Source organism: Astyanax mexicanus, chromosome 20 (genome assembly GCF_023375975.1).
Source record: "Astyanax mexicanus isolate ESR-SI-001 chromosome 20, AstMex3_surface, whole genome shotgun sequence".
Classification (NCBI taxonomy): domain Eukaryota; kingdom Metazoa; phylum Chordata; class Actinopteri; order Characiformes; family Acestrorhamphidae; genus Astyanax; species Astyanax mexicanus.
The window spans coordinates 22,817,133-22,838,743 of NC_064427.1; the positions used below are offsets into that span (position 1 = coordinate 22,817,133).

At 38.3% G+C, this 21,611-nt stretch overlaps 2 protein-coding genes across 3 annotated transcripts in view; one reads left to right on the forward strand and one right to left on the reverse strand.

Moving 5' to 3' along the window:
* adamts6 (ADAM metallopeptidase with thrombospondin type 1 motif, 6) overlaps nucleotides 1-7,251 on the reverse strand; it is a 69,610-nt gene extending 62,359 nt beyond the window's left edge. The window contains exons 1-4 of one of the 2 annotated variants that reach the window (XM_022681196.2): nucleotides 6,763-7,251; nucleotides 3,721-3,899; nucleotides 3,497-3,630; nucleotides 2,917-3,281 (exon numbers count right to left, since the gene is read on the reverse strand). In XM_022681196.2, coding sequence (XP_022536917.1) covers nucleotides 2,917-3,281; nucleotides 3,497-3,584 — 453 coding nt within the window. In that variant the 5' untranslated portion in view covers nucleotides 3,585-3,630; nucleotides 3,721-3,899; nucleotides 6,763-7,251. Of the gene's footprint in view, nucleotides 1-2,916; nucleotides 3,282-3,496; nucleotides 3,900-5,237; nucleotides 5,781-6,762 lie in introns of those variants that run through there. The other variant, XM_022681197.2, reaches the window with a different exon arrangement.
* Nucleotides 7,252-8,930: 1,679 nt separating this feature from the next.
* On the forward strand, nucleotides 8,931-21,584 carry ppwd1 (peptidylprolyl isomerase domain and WD repeat containing 1). Its single transcript, XM_022681198.2, has 11 exons — nucleotides 8,931-9,103; nucleotides 10,255-10,357; nucleotides 10,701-10,804; nucleotides 10,975-11,095; nucleotides 12,068-12,515; nucleotides 13,575-13,765; nucleotides 14,056-14,245; nucleotides 15,503-15,684; nucleotides 15,799-15,880; nucleotides 16,287-16,469; nucleotides 21,383-21,584. The coding sequence occupies exons 1-11, from the start codon at nucleotides 8,980-8,982 to the stop codon at nucleotides 21,524-21,526; spliced, it is 1,872 nt and encodes a 623-aa protein (XP_022536919.2). The 5' UTR covers nucleotides 8,931-8,979; the 3' UTR covers nucleotides 21,527-21,584.
* The last annotated feature ends 27 nt before the right edge of the window (nucleotides 21,585-21,611 follow it).

Below are 21,611 nucleotides of genomic sequence, written 5' to 3' on the forward strand. Positions count from 1 at the left end.
CCAGTGCTTTTGGTTGCGACATTAATAATTATATACATTTTTATCATTTCTGCAGCTTAAGCAATCCGGAATTTAAATGATGGAGATTCATAGAAAGGTAATAGTCCTCGGAGTAAAGCAAGTACTTGACTGTAGAAAACATGGATACTATGGCTGCATTACCTTCCCTATAAAATCTATACAACTCTCATGCATCCATAAGCAACATGCTGTAAATGATTAACAGTTTGGAACCATCATTTTATTTACTAAAGTTCAGAGTGCCCATCAGACCATGCTGACCTTGTTATGTGCTTTGAGGTTTAGATGCATGAAATGTAAGTTAAACTGTAAACCTTTGTTATCCATCCCATGCGTTCTGTTCTAAAGCTAAAAGTGGATGGAGACAAACTATATAGGCTCCAGTGCCAGCCACTGTTTGCGTAATTAGATTAACTGAACATGAAACAAGAGAAAATCTAGTTCAAAATCACCAATCAAGGCCATACTGTCGTTAAGCGAAAAGTGAAGGTTAAAGGCAGAGTTTATTTGATTGCGTAGTGTGTAGAGTATCTGCCGTCACAGAGCACTCCTAAAACTACAGGTTCCTCAGTGCTCTTCTATGAGCACAGACACAGTGGCTGCAGGAAATCCCTTCAGGCCAGTGCGGCCTCTCTAAATTCCCACAGATTTATGAGAATGTGCCTCTGATACCAGGGAGGAATCCAATATGGAGTCCTGTCCTCCCACGTGTCCGCACTGTCAGAGAGGTAAGTGGGTAGGAGCAGCTCCTTTGGGAACTTTCCGCCCACAATGAAAACCAAAATTATCATTATCAGTCTGATATTGGACTTACAGACAATTACAGGCAATTAATAAAAAGTTCATTAAAATTAACTTACTGAGCAACTTGAATAAACATGATTTGAGGGTTATCGGGGTAAGACATCTAATCATTCTTGATATTAATTTGATTCAGATTGCACAGCATTCGTATACACATTAATATAGAGCCTGATTTTGTTGTAGAACATTATTGCATATGAACACATACTTACATCCTGCAGAATGTGATTGTAAAGCTGGCTAATAACAGTAACTTTGGGAAAAAACTACAAATTACATTAGAACAGCTGCAGGTAAATGCAAATACAGCAAAAGTATTAAGACACCCCCTCTCAACGCATGGATGTGTTCAAATCTTAAGTGCACCAGATTTTACATCTTGCATGACTGCCACTCAGAGTATGTCTTTCATACTTTCTGGTACTGTAGATGAAAATGGAAGTTAGCACCGGGCCCATACACTTGTGCTCTGTTTTGTGTCCATTTATTGTTCATTTCATATTTATCTTTCTGTGGTACTGATTCCCCCTGACCTCAAAATCAAATAAACCTAAAAATCTTTTTAATGAGAGGGAATTTGAACTGTGTTGACTGCAAGGTGAGTTCTTAAGCTGCCACACTCTCCATGCCAAACACCGATTTACCCAACCAGGTGTTGGATGCTAATAAATTGTACTAGACTCATGAAACAGGATTTGAAGATTTCTTTTTAAACACAGTGATGAAAACCACTACTTTTGGTTTGTTTTATAAGCTTTCATATTCAACTTTTCACATGCGTCTAATCCTTTTGCAAAGTACTGTGCCTTTATAAAGGTTTCACCTCCAATCCTAACTAACGACCCACAACAACAGGTTAAAGTGAGGAAGAATATTAACCATCACAATTATTTCCAAACTCATGGTTATTTTTACTTATCAAAAAATAAAATGTTATTACAGTACAAACTGTTTTAATCAGCCATCAGTGAGCAAACACTGTCCTTAATAACCTCACACCCTCACATCACAGCCTGGAAAGCTTAGACTGCCCTAATAGTGCCATAGGGGCCCGGGCAATCTCACGACAGAGTCTTCTCGTGATGAAACACAGTGGGAGATAGAAATCAGCTGGCAGCTGTGAATGGACCTGCAGGTGCAGAACGGATCCAAGCCTGATGCAGAGACATGCAGCTAAGCTAATATTTTGCTGTCACTCACCAATCATTTTAACACAAAGCAGAAGCACTGGTGTTCGCATTGGCTGGAGCTCAGATGAGACATCTGGGAGGGACACAAATGAGGTGCCTTTAGGCCTTTCTCTGTTGTACTATCCTTAAGCATCTCATTTGTAACTTGTCCAGCACTTATAAGCATTTTTATCATTAATCCAGATCTAGTCTGACTTTGGGTTCTAAGTCAAACTTCTAAACAAACTAGAGTGATAGATGAAAACCAGAGCATTACTAAATAAAACCAGTTTAAGGGTCCATTACCATACATATACCATATATTTTTTTTATTTTATCCACTGAAACTTCACCTGTTAAGTGTTAATGAGGACAGGATCAGATGATCACGATCCCACCTAATCCCACCTAAAACTGGATGAAGCACCATCACTCCAAAGAACACAGTTCCAATGCTCTACAGCTCATCGTCTATGCTGTATATAATCCCCTGGATCTCTTTTATACCCCTTAAACTACAAGCATATTATTTAGTTATTACATTTAAAATATTCATTAAGTATTCTAAATAAATCATTATTGGAGCATGGACCCACATACAGCTTAGCATTTGATGCCGACTTTTCTGAAATGTTCTTACCTTGAGAAGTGTACGAAAGGCTCTGAGGATCAGCAGCGGCCAAGGCTTTATACCCTTTATTCCACACCTGGTATTAGGCATGGTGCCAATAGGTTCACGTATATCTGCTCCAGAGAGTCCTTTTCTACACTTCTCCACATTGTCTACTGACTACTGGCACATTTGCACATTTGTGTCAGCAGTGGGTGCAGCTTAAAAGTACCGGTAGCTGAATGTATTAACTACATGGGGTGTCACATGTAGAAAGTGCTATTGATTTACGGAATGTTATTGTCTACTCACCAAGCCTTTGCAGTTACTTAGTGCCACTCCTGTAGTGCTGTAGTGATCCAGTAGGTATCCAACATAATGGCAATCATCCACTGTGGAGTGCCGCCACTCCTGCCCATCCTTACCCCAGTACTCTACAGTGAAATGTTTAGAAACCAGGTTGGGGTTGAGAGTCAGGTTCAGGTGAAAGTGCTTGCCATAAGCTGAGAGTCTGTAAAAGAGCCTGGTCTCAGCGTGATCTGGTCCAGGTTGGTCCAGACCCCGTCTCCGTCGGCCAGGCCGGTGCTGTTTCACAGTGTAACTCATGAACTCGCCCTTCTCGTTAAGACGAACAGGCACCGTGAGCTGGTAGTCCTCCAGGTGGGACAGGAACTCCTCTTTTCAGTTAAAAGTGGAAAAGACAAATGTTAGTGATACAAACTTCAGCTGGATGGAAAAAATAAGCAAAGGTTTCACTGCTGTAATCATTAAGTCATTATGTTGATCTCTGGTGTTTTTGAGTCATACATGTCTGCATATCAAGTTGATTCTATGCTGTATATAATCCCCTGGATCTTTTTTATACCCCTTAAACTACAAGCATAGTTCTTACCTTGAGAAGTGTACGAAAGGCTCTGAGGATCAGCAGCGGCCAAGAGCAGGCTCAATATCCAAGTCAGCGTCTTCCAAAAAATTTCCATAATTTAGAGAAGATCTGACATGGGGTGGGGGAGGGGGGTGGGGGAGCTACACGAGAATTAAAACACTTCAGTCAATCCAGCCTTGCACCATAACACGCCCATGAGGATGAGCATCCTTGATATTCTTGAACTTCACCTTTAAGTCTGTGAGTGATCCAGGGTTCAAAAGTCTTTGGTAAGTCTGAGCCTCCAGACTTGACTTGCATCTGCCTCTGAACTTGGGTCAGCCATGAGTGGTGCAAGCAAATTACTTCAAGTAATTCCAAAGCAGCAGATCTATATTTGGAGGTTGTCTTGAATTATCCATTTGGCTGCCTGGAAATAGATCAGAAGATATAGGATTAAATAGAATTACTGGCAAACCTCCCACAACCACTCAAATTTCAAACTAGACTAGATTAGGGTTGCCTCCAGCACATCTAGTTAACAGCAACACCTGGAGTGAAGATGTGCTACCACTTCACTTCATGATGTTCGCACAGGAGCTCACCATGAGCTCATATGTGATGAGTGGGATGTCAGATGTGGCTTCAGGTGATCATCTCCACACCTGCGATACAACAAGTTCAAACCGCATGGCCAAAAACCCCAGTGCATGTGAGGAACTTTTGGCATTTGCTCTCATTTGACTTCCTACACGAAACAGATTCAACCACATTCACACTCTGATAGCCAAAGTTAGTGTTTATACTTAGAAAGCAGTGCAAGCAATGATACCAATTAACTAGTTTAACCATTTGAGACCTATTTATCTCTGTAATGTAAAAAAAATGTAAGAATGCTGTTTTAAATTATTAAAAAATGAACTTGCTACCTTGCCTCAATGGTTCTAGTTCTACTGTTTTTCCAGTGGGCGGAGCCAGGTTACTGTTTCATTGGTTTATAAACTTGGTGATTGGCCAATTAATGGTTCATGGTCTATTCTGGTGGACAACAGCGTTTTTTAAATAGTGTTATGTGCAACAAAACATTTAAAAATAAAGAAAATAAATTATGTCTATTGTAATAAATGCAAGGTCTGAAAGGGTTAAAAGCAAGCTGTGCTAGCTAGATACAGCTTTGGAAAAAATGTAAGTGAACACTTCATTTTCTAAATCAGTTTATCTGATTTTGCTCTTTAGAGGTATATGTTTGAGTAAATTGAACATTGTTTTATTTATTTATTTATTTATTTATTTATTTATATAACATTTTTCCCAAATTCCAAATAAAAATATTGTCATTTAAAGCATTTATTTGCAGAAAATGAAAAATGGCGAGCTTTCAGACCTCATGTAGTGCAGAGAAAACAAGTTCATATTCATAAAAGTTCAGAAATCAATATTTGGTGGAATAGTCCTGGTTTTTAATCACAGTTTTCATGCATCTTGGCATGTTCTCCTCCACCAGTCTTACACACTGCTTTTAGATAACTTTATGACTTTACTCCTGGTGCAAAAATTCAAGCAGTTCACCTTGGTTTAATGGCTTGTGATCATCCATCTTCCTCTTGACTATATTCCGGAGGTTATTTTTAAGTGGTCTCTTATTTTTTCCAGAGCTATATGTATTTTCAGCAATATCAGCTAAAGTCAAGGCATTTAAGTTAACTAACTTAACCATTTAACCTAACAACTAATAACTAGTCCAAACGACAAAAAGCTGCTAACTCACCCTTAGAGCAGCAATGATGATCATTCGAAGTGTCAACCAGAAGGAGAAAAATGCCAAATCTCTGCGAGAAGTTAGGAAATTAACCCAAACTACTCTGTTAGAAGCAGCCTGCGTTAACGCGAAGGCAGCAGCGCTAGAAAAGCACCGGCTCCACATTTCACTGCCTCTGAAAGAAATGAACCAAAAACCCCAGACGGCAGAGTGGAGTAGTTGAGTCTGGCTGGGTGTCTGAAACGTGTCTGACCCAGACAGCTGGCAACCGGCCCAAGTACATTACACTGGCCCCTTAAATACGAAGAAAACTCTCTAAACTAGCGTAACGTTACCGCAAGAGCAACGACGACGCTCTAGCCGTCACTTTTGAGTGAAAGTTACCTCAGCAAAAATCTGCTTAAGCTACAAAAACAGATGGTTAAAAAGCTTTTAAATCACAGAAAACAACTTATTTACCATCTTAAACTTGACATAATTAAGCAAAAACGTTAAAAATGACAAATTTTGTTAACCCTAGGCAGCTAGTTAAGCTAGCTAACTAATTAAATGTACCGTTAAAATTTAAATCCCAACCGACAAAATTTAAATTCCCGTCGCTCGAGCCACTTGCTCGAATTGCTTTCATTGGCTAGCTAAGCAATTATTATTACTAATAGTTAGTGAATGTACTAGATAACTACATAACAAGCCTTGATAACTTTTCATATCATACACTAAGATAAGTTAAATAACGTTACATGCCTAGCTTTTACACTAGGGTATAAAAAAAATATTTTACCAGTAAACTTAACCTACAGTATTGAACTACGCCACGGGCTGCAACGATTAGTCAATATAATCGACAAAACTGATTAAAATAGCAATAACAAAGTGTTTATTAAAATGTATCCTGTGATTTTACAAAAAAAGTAATGTAACTAAAAGTGAAATACATTTTTAATAACTTATAGCTGGTAATCTTAACTGTGAAATTGATGGAATTTTCTGTAATTGTGCAAATTATTACTTTTGCTGTGCAGATAACACTATATATATATATATATATATATATATATATATATATATATATATATATACACCACTGCCAAATAAAGTGTATAGATTAAAAAAAAAACTTGTATTGATGCTAAGTTATATTGTTGTGGTAAAAAATGAAGTGATTTGCTTGTGCATATTTCATTAGGTGTGATCATTTATAGTAGTTATTGAAGCTCCTGCATTAACCTAGATAACACATCTGTACATCAACTTCTAGCAAACTACAGAATAATTACTAAATTGAAAAGCACGAAAATTTTTCAAAAATTATTAAAACTATCTTGTCATTTAGGTTCATTTTTACGTTCTAAGCATTGCTGTGCATACTTCGTTAAGCTATAGCATCAATAGCATAAATGCATTCCTAAAAATGAGTGTCCGTTCATGCATGCCATTTATGTTAGTTTAGTTAGTTTGCTGTGTGAATGCATTGCAATGCAATGAATTTGCTTTGCTATACCAGAGAGCAACAAAACATTAGTAGTAGTTTTACCGTCTTCATCTACATTGACTGTAGAGGATGCAGACAGTGGGTTTCAGCCCAGTGCAATCTTCTTCTGCAGTCCTCTCTTCTGTGACTCTTCATGCCGACTGGATGATGAGAATGAAACTAGTCGTCCCGGTGCAGGAAGAACTGGAGATCGCGCGTGCACGGGAATGCAAGGGGTGCACGGACATGCCCCCCCAAAAAATCAAGCTCCATTAATGATCCATGAAGACTCCAGACTGTGGAACAGGTTGCATATGCTTCATTAGCACGTGTGCAGCTGTGTAGTTCACTTTGCTGTTGTTGTTGTTGTAGTTGTGTTGATGTTTTCCAGGTTGTTTGCTGTGTGTCTGCTTGTTTAGTGTGTGTGCTCGTGCTGCTGCAGGCTCGTGCTGCTGCAGGATCGTGGTAAAATACAGCAGATACGGAGATAAAGAAGAAGCTACAGGAGAGCTGAAGGCAGGCAGGCCGGTGCAGCTGCCCACCGGTCTCTCCCCGCCGCTTTAAAGCACGAGCTGCGCAGCGCCGGGAGGTTTTGCGTGACGTCAGTGCAGCTGTGGAGCGCGCATGTCCCCCTGCAGTGGCGCGGTGTGGCGCGTGGGGGCGCTCTGCTATAAAAGAGTGGAGGAGTCATTATTATCAAAAACTTTAATTTATTTTTTTCTTTTGGCTATGTCATATTAATATAACCTAACGCTTTTAGACCCTGCATCCATGGATAGAATGGGTTTTCTTTTTTATGTTTTGTTGCAAATAACGCCAATTAAAGCCTATTGTCAACCAGAATTGAACATATAAAAAGACTATTAAAATATTGCAGTTGCTTAGGCTCCTCCTACTGCTTCAGAAACAACAGCAACTCAGACATTAGAGCATGGCTGCACTAGAGCATTTTTTATGTGATTTAGGAAGGTACCCAAGACCCCATATATATATATATATATATATATATATATATATATATATATATATATATATATGTGTGTGTGTGTGTGTGTGTGTGTGTGTGTGTGTAAAATATAATACATACAAGTATGTAAATAATTATCTTCTGTTCTAGTCCCTGTGGGTTTTGCCAAAAGAATAGGAATCTCTGGAGCAGATGCACCCAACATGGCTACTGGCTACTGCACTATTTGAGCTGAACCAATCAAATATTCACAGCAGTGCTACTGATACTATATATATATATATATATATTTTTTTTTTAAGTGTTTTGATTGGGTAATTCTGTACTTTTTGCAGCATATAAAACAGTAGGTTGGTATTCCTAATTTATTTGTTTGTTTGGAAATGTTTGTTTCTTTGTTAATATGTATTTGTATTTGTTATTCATTTGTGTTTGTTTGCTCCTTTAATCTGAGGAATATGAACTAATGTACAGTTAATATGTATGTGAGTTTTATATGATTTATTTAATCAACTTACAAACAACGAACAAATATGTCTATTTATTATCTATTTTTAATAAACCCGTCTGTAAATAAACAAAACACACTCTGTTTTGCTCATTCTTCTTGAGTCTCACTGAAATCCCAACAGGCTAAAAAAAAAACGCATATACCTCCCTGAGGGGCATTAACTAGTTTTGCAGCGACATCTAGTGGTACTCTAGTTATAATGCACCTAGCGGGCATATTTGATCATATTAATACTATTTACTTTTAACCAGTATATTATTTATGCAGTGTGTTTATTAAAGAAGATTTTTGTACAAAATAATTATCTTTGAGCTAGAAGTCATAAACATAGCTGATGAGCAAAAATCTGTCTGGAAAAGCAGCAAATGTGTGTGTAGATAGATAAATAGAAACAGTCACTTAAGTAGTGACCCACTTTTATAGAATACAAACCAAACAATTTTTTAAATACCCTTCAAAAACCCATTTAACATACATATACATGTAAATTTAAGAGAGTTTTTTTATATACAAACTGAGAGATATAAAGAGACAGAGCGTCTTTACCAAATGTTTATTCAGGGGGAAGTTCAGGTGTAAATAACCAGTGATGACTGTTTAAATCAAGTGAGGCCAGATTTTACCTTTTTAATGGAATTACAGAATGCAAAGATCTTTAGAATTGGTGAATCATGCTGTAGGCTGTGTGGTCTGATCAACAGGGGGTTTTACAGCTCCGTACCGAGAGGAGGCGCTGCAGCGGCGGCTGAGCTGACTGACCTCAGTCCGGGAACACGCCGCCGAGGAACGCTGTGTTTGAAACATGGCTGCGGACGCGGAGCGGGAGAGCTCAGAAAACAAGCGAAAACTAGAGGAGGAGGAGGACGGAGATGAAGGCTGGGTCGGCCCCCTGCCCACTGAGGCTGTTCAGACCAAGAAAAGAAAAGGTGAGCTTATTTACCTGAACTGCTTTTATAAAATAAAGACGATTCGGTTAGAGTGATCCAGCTGTAGTTTCCGTTCCACCTTAAATAATGCTGTAGTTTCAGTGCGGCGCTGTATAGACCGGGGCTGGACCAGCTGCAGCTTTTAAGGTGGAATCGATAGATTCAATAAGACGCTAACCATAAGACTTACTTTGTATTTTTGTGTTTTTCTGTTATTGTTATTTACATTTATAACAATTAAGTCTATGCTTTTATGTGATTTTGACACACAAAATTATGTAACCACTAACTTACAGTAGTACCAGTCAAAAGTTTGGACACACGTCTTCTCATTCATTGTGTTTTTTTTTCTTTTTATGATTTTTGACGTAGTAAATTTTATTATTGTTACACTTGCAGAATTAGTCTGTAAACAGAAAGTGTTAAACAGACCAGAATATGTTTTATACTTTAGATCAGGGGTCCCCAACTAGTCTCAGCCATATCGTATCGGACGCAATAATATCGCCAACATTATTTAATATTGTGATCGATATTATATCCAGACATTTTGTACCATAAAACCCACCCCTAATTATCACGTCAGGGTACTACCTTTTTGCTGTTTTCATCAAAAGAAAAAATCACACTGTTCTCATTTCCCATTATATTTCTACTAGAGATAGATTTCTGACCGTATCATTTATTCTACTTTAATCCTGGATGTATGGAGATATATAGAGTGCAATATTAGTATCATGACATTCTGGATAATTGACTTCTGTTACAAATCTGATAAAGTTCTTTTATTGTTTAATATCTCAGTTAGAGGTGTGCTGTATTGTATGCAACAATAAAATTAAAATTAAATTTTGTTGCAAAAGTGTATTCTTGAAATATTTTTGTAATTCAGTGTTTTGTCATTACGCCAAGAGTACTGTTATTGTGAAAATATCATGAAATATTGTGATATTATTTTAGGGCCATATCGCCCACCTCTACTCCAACATTTAAAATGCTAATCTTAAACCTAATTAAATGTCATTCAGCATGTAATATTGAACTTGTTAGGAAACACAGATTGTATTCCTTTAAAAAAAATATATATAAACTTACATAATCACCCAAAATCTAACTTGCTGCATAATCATCCTTTTTTTCCTTATCTGCAGTTCTCGAATATGAAAGAGTGTATCTGGACAACTTGCCTTCCGCAGCCATGTATGAACGCAGCTACATGCACAGAGACATAATCTCCCATATTGCCTGCTCCAAGTAAGTTGTTTTCAACAGGTTTACCTCAAATAGATTTCTGTAAGTTTTTAGTTTTGTAATTTGTTTTGTATTGTTTAGTCTTTAACAAATTTTACTCAGAAATGTATGAAGCTGACTGTTCTGAGTTTGTTGTAAGTCAGTGATTTTAAAGCTTGCTTCCAGCCCACATGTTTTTAAGAACTAGGTAGTACTGCAGGACCCCAGATGAGAAACACTGTCACCGTCATAACTTTTACAATTTTGCTTACACACTGCTAGCAGCTGTCATGCAATATGCACTGCTGTTCCCTTTGAGAGTACAGTATTCACACGTACTAATGTCTTTTATTCTTTATGCCCACAGAACAGACTTTATTATTACAGCAAGTCAAGATGGCCATGTCAAGTTCTGGAAGAAGAAGGAGGATGAGGGAATTGAGTTTGTCAAGCATTTCCGGAGCCACCTGAGTGTGTTGCTTTGGCTTTCAGTTAATGTTTATTGAATTTTTGTGAATATTGCTAAATCAAATTCACTATATATTTAGATGTTTTAACAATACTTCAGTATTGCTCTGAGTTATTGTATGATGATGTAACTGTTCTATAGTTTTTGACCTTGTTAATGTGCTTGTCTCCAGGTGTGATCGAGTGTATTTCGGTCAGTGCTGAGGGGGCTCTGCTCTGCACTGTTGGTGATGATCAGGCTATGAAGGTTTTTGACGTTGTGAACTTTGACATGATCAACATGCTCAAACTTGGGTAAGATGTTGCTCTTTACTTTTGTAAAGAAGGATGAGTAGGGGGTTGCTGCATTTTGCTGCCAACGCTTTATGTAGAAGCAGAAATGTCATTGTTTTCATAATACTAGTACTGTATTTTTCGCACTATGAGACCCACTCAAAATCCTTTCATTTTCACTAAAATCGTCAGTGTGTCTTATAATCCAGTGCACCTTTTATATGAATTCTACCAGTCAGGTATTAAGGAGCAGTAAAGACACTCTGCTGAAGTACAGCGTTATACAGGATTTTCTGTAAAGTTTCTCCAGCAAGGAGGCTGGAGCAGTTTTAGCATTAGCCGCTAATCTCGCTTAGCGCTAGCTCTTTCTCTGCTTATTTTTTGCCACTCAGAGGTAAGTATATCGGACTGAACCGATAGCTAATATCGCCCTGGCTTACCGGAACACTCAGGGTTCCTTAGTGTAGTGCTGTCAGGCAGCATTTACTAGCGCTAAGCACTATCAAAAGAAGGGAACCCTTGCGACACCCCCCCCTGTTTCTTACTAGTGTTGCTTTAACGCACCTTATAATCCAGCGCGCCTACCAGAAAATAGACGCTCATTGATAGTGCGCTTTATAGTGCAAAAAATACAGAACACTACCAACATGTATTATGTAAGAGATCAAAGCAAACATCTAGGCAATACTTAGAGACCATCCTTTTTACAGAGGGAATACATAAAAACACCCTGTCAGCAATCATCCATCATCTATAGCAACTGGCTGGCAGCCCCCTAAAAGCCATCAAACATCCTGAAGACACAATAGCAGCTACTTAGAAACCGCATAGCAACGCAAAACAATGTGGAAGAGCATAACACCCATCTGGGACACCATAGCATCAGTTAAGCAGCTTCAGAGCAGCAACCAAAGATACTGAATCAAATGCATTTCAACACCAGTACATCCACGATGATCAGCACTCTTGATTTATTTATTTTTTGTCCGTTAGGTTCCACCCTGGTCAGTGTGAATGGATCTATAATCCAGGAGATGCGATCTCGACCGTTGCCTGTTCTGAGAAGTCCACTGGAAAGATCTTCATCTACGACGGTCGTGGAAGCAATGATCCGCTGCACAAGTTTGAGAAGATGCACACCTCTCCACTCTCTCAGATTCGCCTCAACCCCAGATATCGAGTGATCGTCTCGGCGGACAGAGCCGGCATGCTGGAGTACTGGACGGGTCTCCCCAGTGAATTTAAATTCCCCAGACAGGTGGACTGGGAGTATAAGACTGACACAGACTTGTATGAATTTGCGAAATGTAAAACCTATCCCACCAGCCTGGCGTTTTCTCAAGATGGTAAAAAGATGGCCACTATCGCCACTGACCGCAAAGTGAGAATCTTCCGCTTCGTGACGGGGAAGCTGATGAGAGTGTTCGATGAGTCTCTAACGGTAAGTAATTTTCTGCCTTTTTTACATAGATCAGAGTTACTTTATTAATCCCAGAGGGGAAGTAAAGTCAATGACAATGCATAGGATTAAAGGAAAGGAAGCCAATCCTGATTAAAGGAAAGATACAATACAACGTGACCTGTTTAAAGTGACTCAGCTTTGTTTTATGACAACTTCTAACTTTAAAAAGTAAAACTGCTGTAATGTGTTGTCTGAGTGATGCCATAGAATCATTAATAATCATTTTTGGTTACATAAGGAACCATTTTTATTGGAAAATCTTTAAAAAAATCTTTTTAAAATCTTAAAAAAAAAAAAACAAAAAAAAAAACTGAGGTGTGTTTTGCAAAAGCTTCCTAAGCCTATGCAGACAGGATTAGTTTAGGGGTAATTTTCTCTTTTACAACCATGTATGTGTGTTGCTCAGTCGTCCTCTGAGAAAATTACAGGCTGAATTATCTACTGTTTTTCACTCAACTCCGGTAATTTTAGTGCCGTCTGGATCCATATCTTTTGAGTTTCATCGGCTCGTGTTTTATAAATTAGTTATTTGTCCACTGCTACCCACCATAATTACATTTTGGGTGCACGTTTCCGCATAATTCCACATAAACACAACAACGAGTGGAAATGGAGGAGCTACTGAACGTGATGTCACGTGACTAAGAAAGCCAAAAAAAACTCACTGCTTCTGTGTTTTTTAATTGCAGTCCGGATGCAAAAGTTGTAGCACTGAGTAGAAGTGTGAAGTATTTTTCACAGACGTCCTCCTGAGAAACAAATCCTGTCCATATAGGGCTCTAGATGTTTCTGCAATGGTGGAGTGAGCATGTCACTGAGCAGTCTCTTACTCCATGTTAAGTTGTTCTTAATGCTAAGCAGCTTTTGGGAAACTTGGGCTCAGTTCTTCATGGGACCAAAAATGATTTCTATGGCATTGCTTAAAGACATATTGTAACTTTTAAATTTAATTATTTAGACAAAAAATAAGTGACAAGTCCTGGCTTTAAATAGACAGTTTCCTTAACTATTAATTAACTATGTCTTGAAAATGTACAGATGTTCACAGAGCTGCAGCAGATGAGGCAGCAGCTGCCAGATATGGAGTTTGGCCGCAGGATGGCTGTGGAGAGAGAGCTGGAGAAGGTGGACGGGATCCGCCTGACCAACATCATCTTTGATGAGACGGGCCACTTTGTGCTCTATGGAACCATGTTGGGCATCAAGGTCATCAATGTGGAGACAAACAGGTACAGTATATGATGATCTGAGCTCGTGTTTGTGTACAGGAGTGTGTTTTCAGCTGGAGCTCAGGGCTTGAAATGAGGAATTGGTCCAGTGGTTTCAATCAAAGGAACATTCTTTAAAAAATATGTGCTAGTCTTCATCCCTTCACCCATGTGTTGGGGCATCACTACTGATAGAAAGAGTCCTAATGAGTGGGTTGGGTAATTGGCCTTGTAAATTGGTGAGACATTTTGATAAAAAGTTAGAAATAAATAAGAAAAACAATTTAATCACTTTCTGTGTTTGTGCTCAGGTGCGTTCGCATCTTCGGGAAGCAGGAGAACATACGTGTGGTGCAGTTGAGTCTGTTTCAGGGGGTGGCAAAATCCCTGAAGGCAGCTCCCACCATAGAGATGAAAGCCTCTGATAACCCAGCTTTACAGAGTACCAGTGCTGACCCCACCATCTTCTGCACAGCCTTCAAGAAGAACCGCTTCTACATGGTAAGAATTCCTCTGTTCATTTAGAGAGACTGACAAAGAAAAGTCTGAGTATAGGAGTAGAACATACAAAACCACTCAGTCTTCCTATTATACCAGTAATACGAATAAAGTTACACTTACTGTATTTTTTTAATTAAAGGCGCAATAAACAACACTAGTAAGGAAGCCTACGTCAAAGTAAGCAAGGGTTTTGCCATGTTTCCCTTCTAATAGGGAAGCTGGAAAAAAGTATGCAAATCTGTAAAAAAAAAAAAAACCAAAAAAAAACATTATTTTTCAAAGTCAAACGAGTGCTGGATGTTAATCTACACAGATTTCTCTCCTGAAAACTCTTAATTTGGATGAATAAAGTGCTTCTGTTTATTTACAGTAATCTTAGATTACCAATATTTTGTCTAAGTGGAATATAAATGCTTAATGTAATATTAGCTAATGCTAGTGCTGCTGCACCCAGCCTTAGTACTGGAGAAACTTCACTGAAAACTCTGCCTTATAACACTGCACTTCAGCGGAGTGACTTTACTCTGCTTAATACCTGACTGGTAGAATTTATACATAAAGCGCACCGGATCATAAGCCGCACTTACACTTTTTCGGAAAATTAAAGGATTTTAAGTGCACCTTATTAGTTTGAAAAATATGGTATATTGAAACATTTATTTATACATATATATATATATATATATATATATATATATATATATATATATATATATATATATATATATATAAACACAACCATTTATACTCAGCTCTCATCCACATACTGGTGAGAAGCGGCAGCCAATAGTGCACAGCATACTCTCAACTGGAAACAACCGTCCACCTGTAGGATTGCATCGGGCACTTCAGCATTTTTTCCAGGACAGCGTGTCAACCCATATCTGGGCACACACTTATACATACATTTACACACACACAAACTTACATAAATAACACACACTTAAACACACACACCGGATCAGTTTAGAGAATTCTGGGTACTATGTTCAGAGTATCTAATTTACCTGATCTCCATGTTTTTGGACTGTGGGAGGAGAAGAGAAAACCTACGTAGACAAAGGTAAACATAAGACACTCCACCCAGATAGGGACTCGAGCCTAAGACCCCAGTGCTGGGAGGTGAACGTGCTAACCACTAAGCCCCCGTGCAGCCTTATAAATGCTATAGTAATAATATTGCTATAGTTTCCCAGCTCCAATAATCCCAAACCATGCTCTTATTCTTTCCTTTTTTTAATTCTACACTCCCAACAGTTTACAAAAAGAGAACCAGAGGACACCAAGAGTGCTGAATCTGACCGAGATGTCTTCAACGAAAAGCCGTCTAAAGAGGAGGTTATGGCTGCCACTCAGGCAGAAGGGCCAAAGAGGGTCTCGGACAGTGCCATCATCCACACCACTATGGGAGACGTCCACATTAAACTGTTTCCTGTGGAGTATGTATTTATATGCATTTAAGCTATTATTCTTTTTCTTTTTTTTACTTTAAGCTGTTAGTTAAGCAGAATACGCTGCAGTCATTATTAATCATTTAATGGTTTAATTCTCAGGTGCCCAAAAACGGTGGAAAACTTCTGTGTCCACAGCCGGAATGGTTACTACAACGGACACGTATTCCATCGAGTTATCAAGGTATACAGGGGCACTGCAGGGGTTTGCAGCACCAGTTCGTTTTCCAGCAGCTTTTCTTTTACCATTGTTTAGTTCTTAATTTAAGTTAAATTGTTTGTTTCATATGTTTTTTTTTTGTTTGTTTGTTTATTCTTAATATTGTAAAATTCAACATCCGTTGTAATCTTGCTTATCCCATAGGAACCTTTTTACGCACTGTGAGGCTCACTTAAAATCCTTATTTTTTTCCTAAATGCGCCCATTATGCCATGTGTATGAAAATAGGCCAGAAAATATACATACAATATACATAAGTGCGCCTTATAGTGTGAAAAATGCAGTAATAATAATAGAATTTGGCTTTAATCAGGTTGAAATGTTCAGAGGGATGTGTGATCCTAATGTTCTGATCTGTTTGTCTGAACAGGGTTTCATGATCCAGACAGGAGACCCCACAGGAACAGGCATGGGAGGAGAGAGTATCTGGGGAGGAGAGTTTGAGGATGAGTTTCACGCTACTCTGAGGCACGACAGGCCGTACACTCTCAGCATGGCCAATGCTGGCGCAGGAACCAACGGATCACAGTTCTTCGTCACTGTGGTCCCCACTGTAAGACTTTAAATCTTTAATTAACTTCTGTAAAATGTCAAACAGCTTTTCAGAAAAACTAACTAGTGTAAAAATTCCTGAGATAACTCATGAGGAACTAATGTTCAATATGCATTGTAGAATTAGGCTTTCATTATTTGACATTATATTGTCTAAGAAATTGTTAGTAAGGGGAGTTATGAATATAAATATGAATATATGAATATGGGAGATTAATCCCTGATGTGTGTATGTATGTGTGTGTATATATATATATATATATATATATATATATATATATATATATATATATATATATATATATATATATATATATATATATATATATACACTGCTCAAAAAAATAAAGGGAACACTCAAATAACACAATATAACTCCAAGTAAATCAAACTTCTGTGAAATTAAACTGTCCACTTAGGAAGCAACACTGATTGACAATCAATTTCACCTGCTGTTGTGCAAATGGAATAGACAACAGGTGGAAATTATTGGCAATTAGCAAGACACACTCAATAAAGGAGTGGTTCTGCAGGTGGGGACCACAGACCACTTCTCAGAACCTATGCTGTCTGGCTGATGTTTTGGTCAGTTTTGAATGTTGGTGGTGCTTTCACACTCGTGGTAGCATGAGACGGACTCTACAACTCACACAAGTGGCTCAGGTAGTGCAGCTCATCCAGGATGGCACATCAATGCGAGCTGTGGCAAGAAGGTTTGCTGTGTCTGTCAGCGTAGTGTCCAGAGGCTGGAGGCGCTACCAGGGGACAGGCCAGTACACCAGGAGACGTGGAGGAGGCCGTAGGAGGGCAACAACCCAGCAGCAGGACCGCTACCTCCGCCTTTGTGCAAGAAGGAACAGGAGGAGCACTGCCAGAGCCCTGCAAAATGACCTCCAGCAGGCCACAAATATGCATGTGTCTGCACAAATGGTTAGAAACCGACTCCATGAGGATGGTACGAGGGCCCGACGTCCACAGATGGGGGTTGTGCTCACAGCCCAACACCGTACAGGACGCTTGGCATTTGCCAGAGAACACCAGGATTGGCAAATTCGCCACTGGCGCCTTGTGCTCTTCACAGATGAAAGCAGGTTCACACTGAGCACATGACAGACGTGACAGAGTCTGGAGACGCCGTGGAGAGCGGTCTGCTGCCTGCAACATCCTTCAGCATGACCGGGTTGGCCCTGGGTTCCTCCTAATGCAGGACAACGCTAGACCTCATGTGGCTGGAGTGTGTCAGTAGTTCCTGCAAGATGAAGGCATTGAAGCTATGGACTGGCCCGCCCGTTCCCCAGACCTGAATCCGATTGAGCACATCTGGGACATCATGTCTCGCTCCATCCACCAACGTCACGTTGCACCACAGACTGTCCAGGAGTTGGCGGATGCTTTAGTCCAGGTCTGGGAGGAGATCCCTCAGGAGACCATGCGCCACCTCATCAGGAGCATGCCCAGGCGTTGTAGGGAGGTCATACAGGCACGTGTAGGCCACACACAATACCTAGCCTCATTTTGACTTGTTTTAAGGACATTACATTAAAGTTGGATCAGCCTGTAGTGTGTTTTTTCACTTTAATTTTGTGTGTGGCTCCAAATCCAGGCCTCCATTGGTTAATAAATTTGATTTCCATTGATGATTTTTGTGTGATTTTGTTGTCAGCACATTCAACTTTGTACAGAACAAAGTATTCAATGAGAATATTTCATTCATTCAGATCTAGGATGTGTTATTTGAGTGTTCCCTTTATTTTTTTGAGCAGTGTGTATATACATATACATATATACATATATATATGTATATATATATATGTATATATATATATATGTATATATATATATATGTATATATATATATATATATATATATATATATATATATATATATATACGTATATATATATATATATATATATACGTATATATACATATATATATATATATACATATATATATATACATATATATACATATATATATATACATATATATATATATATATACATATATATATATACATATATATATATATATATACATATATATATATACATATATATATATACATATATACATATATACATATACATATATACACATATATACACATATATACACATATATACATACATATATACACATATATACATACATATATATATACATATATACATATATACATATACATACATATACATACATATACATACATATACATACATATACATACATATACATATATATATACGTATATATATATATACATATATATATATACGTATATATATATATATATATATATATATATATATATATATATACGTATATATATATATATGTATATATACGTATATATATATACATATATATATATATATATATATATATACATATACATATACAGGTGCTGGTCAACGAATTAGAATAATTTGAAATAGTGCTATCATGAAATTCTTTGAATGCATTTTTTGTGCAGAAAGCAAATCAGGTGTTCACCGCACCTGTCCTACTCGTTAGACTAATCACAGAACTCGTTACCTGGAAAAAAATTTGCTCAGCTGAGCTTTCCAAAAGGCCCATTTAGGCCATTTAACTGTGACACTGTTGTTTTATTGAATTAGAATAATGGAGAAACCGTTTCATTGAATTAGAATAAATGCTCGAATTTTTGTTTTCTGTGAAGAGTGTTCACTGTGCAGTATAAAGTCAGGGTTGAGTAGAATTTCTAAGTTGTAAAATCAATCATGGGTAAGCAGCGCGACCTCTCAACCGGAATAGTGGCTCAAATTCAAGCCCTTCGCCAACAAGGCTTGACCCAAACTAAAATTGCTGAGCAGCTCGGCATCAGCCAGTCTTCCGTCTGCAAAGCTCTCAAGAAAAACTGCAGCAAGCGCACCAACTGTTCCGGCGTCCGAAAAACTTCTGCTCGCGACAACAAGCAGCTGAGAAAGATCGCAGTCTGCAACCGGTTCAAGTCCACTTCCGAGCTCACCGACTTGTGGAACAAGCAGACCGGCGCTGACGTCTCCAGATCAACCACTTACCGTCGTCTGCGCGAACTCGGCTTCAAATCTCGCGTTCCAGCAGTAAAACCGATGCTGAACAAGAAACAAATGGAGAAACGGCTGAAGTGGGCCAAAGAACACGGCGAGTGGACTGCTGAAGACTGGCAGAAAATGGTCTTCAGTGACGAATCACGCTTCTGCATCTCCTTCGGTGACCAAGGTCCTCGTGTCTGGCGTCGTGGTGGCGAAACCTACAACCATGAGTGCGTGAAAAGATCCGTCAAGTTTCCCCAGAGCGTTATGGTCTGGGGATGCATGTCGGCTCGAGGTGTAGGGAAACTTTGCTTCCTCAAGAAGACTGTCAATGCTGCCGTATATCAAGATGTTCTGGAAACGTTCCTGATTCCGACTGTTGAGGAACAGTTCGGGAAGAAGACTTCATATTTCAACAGGATCTTGCACCGGCTCATGCGGCAAAGTCGACCAAAGATTGGTTCACTAAAAAACAGCTTGAAGTTTTGGCATGGCCGGCCAACTCGCCTGACCTCAATGTCATTGAAAACCTTTGGGCCATCGTCAAGCAGAAAATTCGCGACAGAAAGCCTACTACGCTGGACCAACTGAAGCAGAACATCGCCACTGCCTGGGAAGCTGTGAGTGCGGAAACTTGCGACAAGCTGGTCAAATCGATGCCGCGGAGACTTCAGGCAGTCATACAAGCCAAGGGAGCAGCCACAAAATACTGAGAAAGTGATGATTGTAATTATAATAAAAATTATTCTAATTCAATGAAACGGTTTCTCCATTATTCTAATTCAATAAAACAACAGTGTCACAGTTGAATGGGCTAAATGGGCCTTTTGGAAAGCTCAGCTGAGCAAATTTTTTTCCAGGTAACGAGTTCTGTGATTAGTCTAACGCAGGGGTCACCAACCTTTTTGAACCTGAGAGCTACTTCTTGGGTACCAATTAATGCGAAGGGCTACCAGTTTGATACACACTCGTGAAATTACAAATTTTCTCAATTTACCTTTAATTATATGTTATTATTAATAATTAATGACATTCATCTATGTGAAGACACAGATATCAATAGGCAACACTATTATTATAAATCTCTGCAAGTGTTTACATTTTATATTATATTTTAATATAATATTACATATTATATTACATTATATTGTATAATAATATATAAACTATAGGCTATCTCTAAGCTAATATTAATGTAATATAATCTAAAATTACATCAATGCAACTGTGATTTAAAAAAAAAAAGAATAGCAACAAAAATGCTATTTTTAGACCAGGCCTGCGGGCTACTCATAAGGTCCTTGCGGGCTACCTGGTGCCCGCGGGCACCATGTTGGTGACCCCTGGTCTAACGAGTAGGACAGGTGCGGTGAACACCTGATTTGCTTTCTGCACAAAAAATGCATTCAAAGAATTTCATGATTGCACTATTTCAAATTATTCTAATTCGTTGACCAGCACCTGTATGTATGTATATATATATATATATATATATATATATATATATATATATATATATATATATATATATATATATATATATATATATATATATATATAAAAGCCCACTTTACAAGTAATGCAGATTATGGAAGCGATGTTATAATCTTCTTCTCACATCTTCTTGAAATGCTGCTCTAAGCACTATACTCCAATAATAAAAAAAATAAATTAACTATTGTAACAACAGCATATGCAGAAAACGAAACTTGGCCAATCCTGAGACATTTTTCTGGAGTAAAACAACCTTTAAATCTAAACTTTTTTTTTTTTTTTTTTTACAGAAGAATGTAACTTGAATGTACTGTTTGTTTAGTGTTTTCAGATTCTCTTTTCTTGGTAATTTTCTCTTAATCTGTCTTAATCTTTCTAACAGCCATGGTTGGACAACAAGCACACAGTATTTGGAAGAACTACCAAAGGAATGGAGGTGGTCCAGAGAATCTCCAACGTCAAGGTCAACCCCAAGACCGACAAGCCGTATGAAGATGTGAGCATCATCAATATCACAATCAAGTAGATTTTACGACTGTACAGACTGTCCTGTCATCATTTTGTACAATAAAGACGTTTTTTTTTTCCAACTGAAGTTGTATTTATCAGAA

Excerpts from the sequence above, each read along its gene's own strand:
- ppwd1 (XM_022681198.2), top strand. The coding sequence starts at position 8,980 with ATGGCTGCGGACGCGGAGCGGGAGAGCTCAGAAAACAAGCGAAAACTA. Across the intron at positions 11,096-12,067 it reads ATCAACATGCTCAAACTTGG|GTTCCACCCTGGTCAGTGTG; the intron begins GTAAGATGTTGC and ends TTTGTCCGTTAG. Across the intron at positions 15,685-15,798 it reads ATTAAACTGTTTCCTGTGGA|GTGCCCAAAAACGGTGGAAA; the intron begins GTATGTATTTAT and ends TTTAATTCTCAG.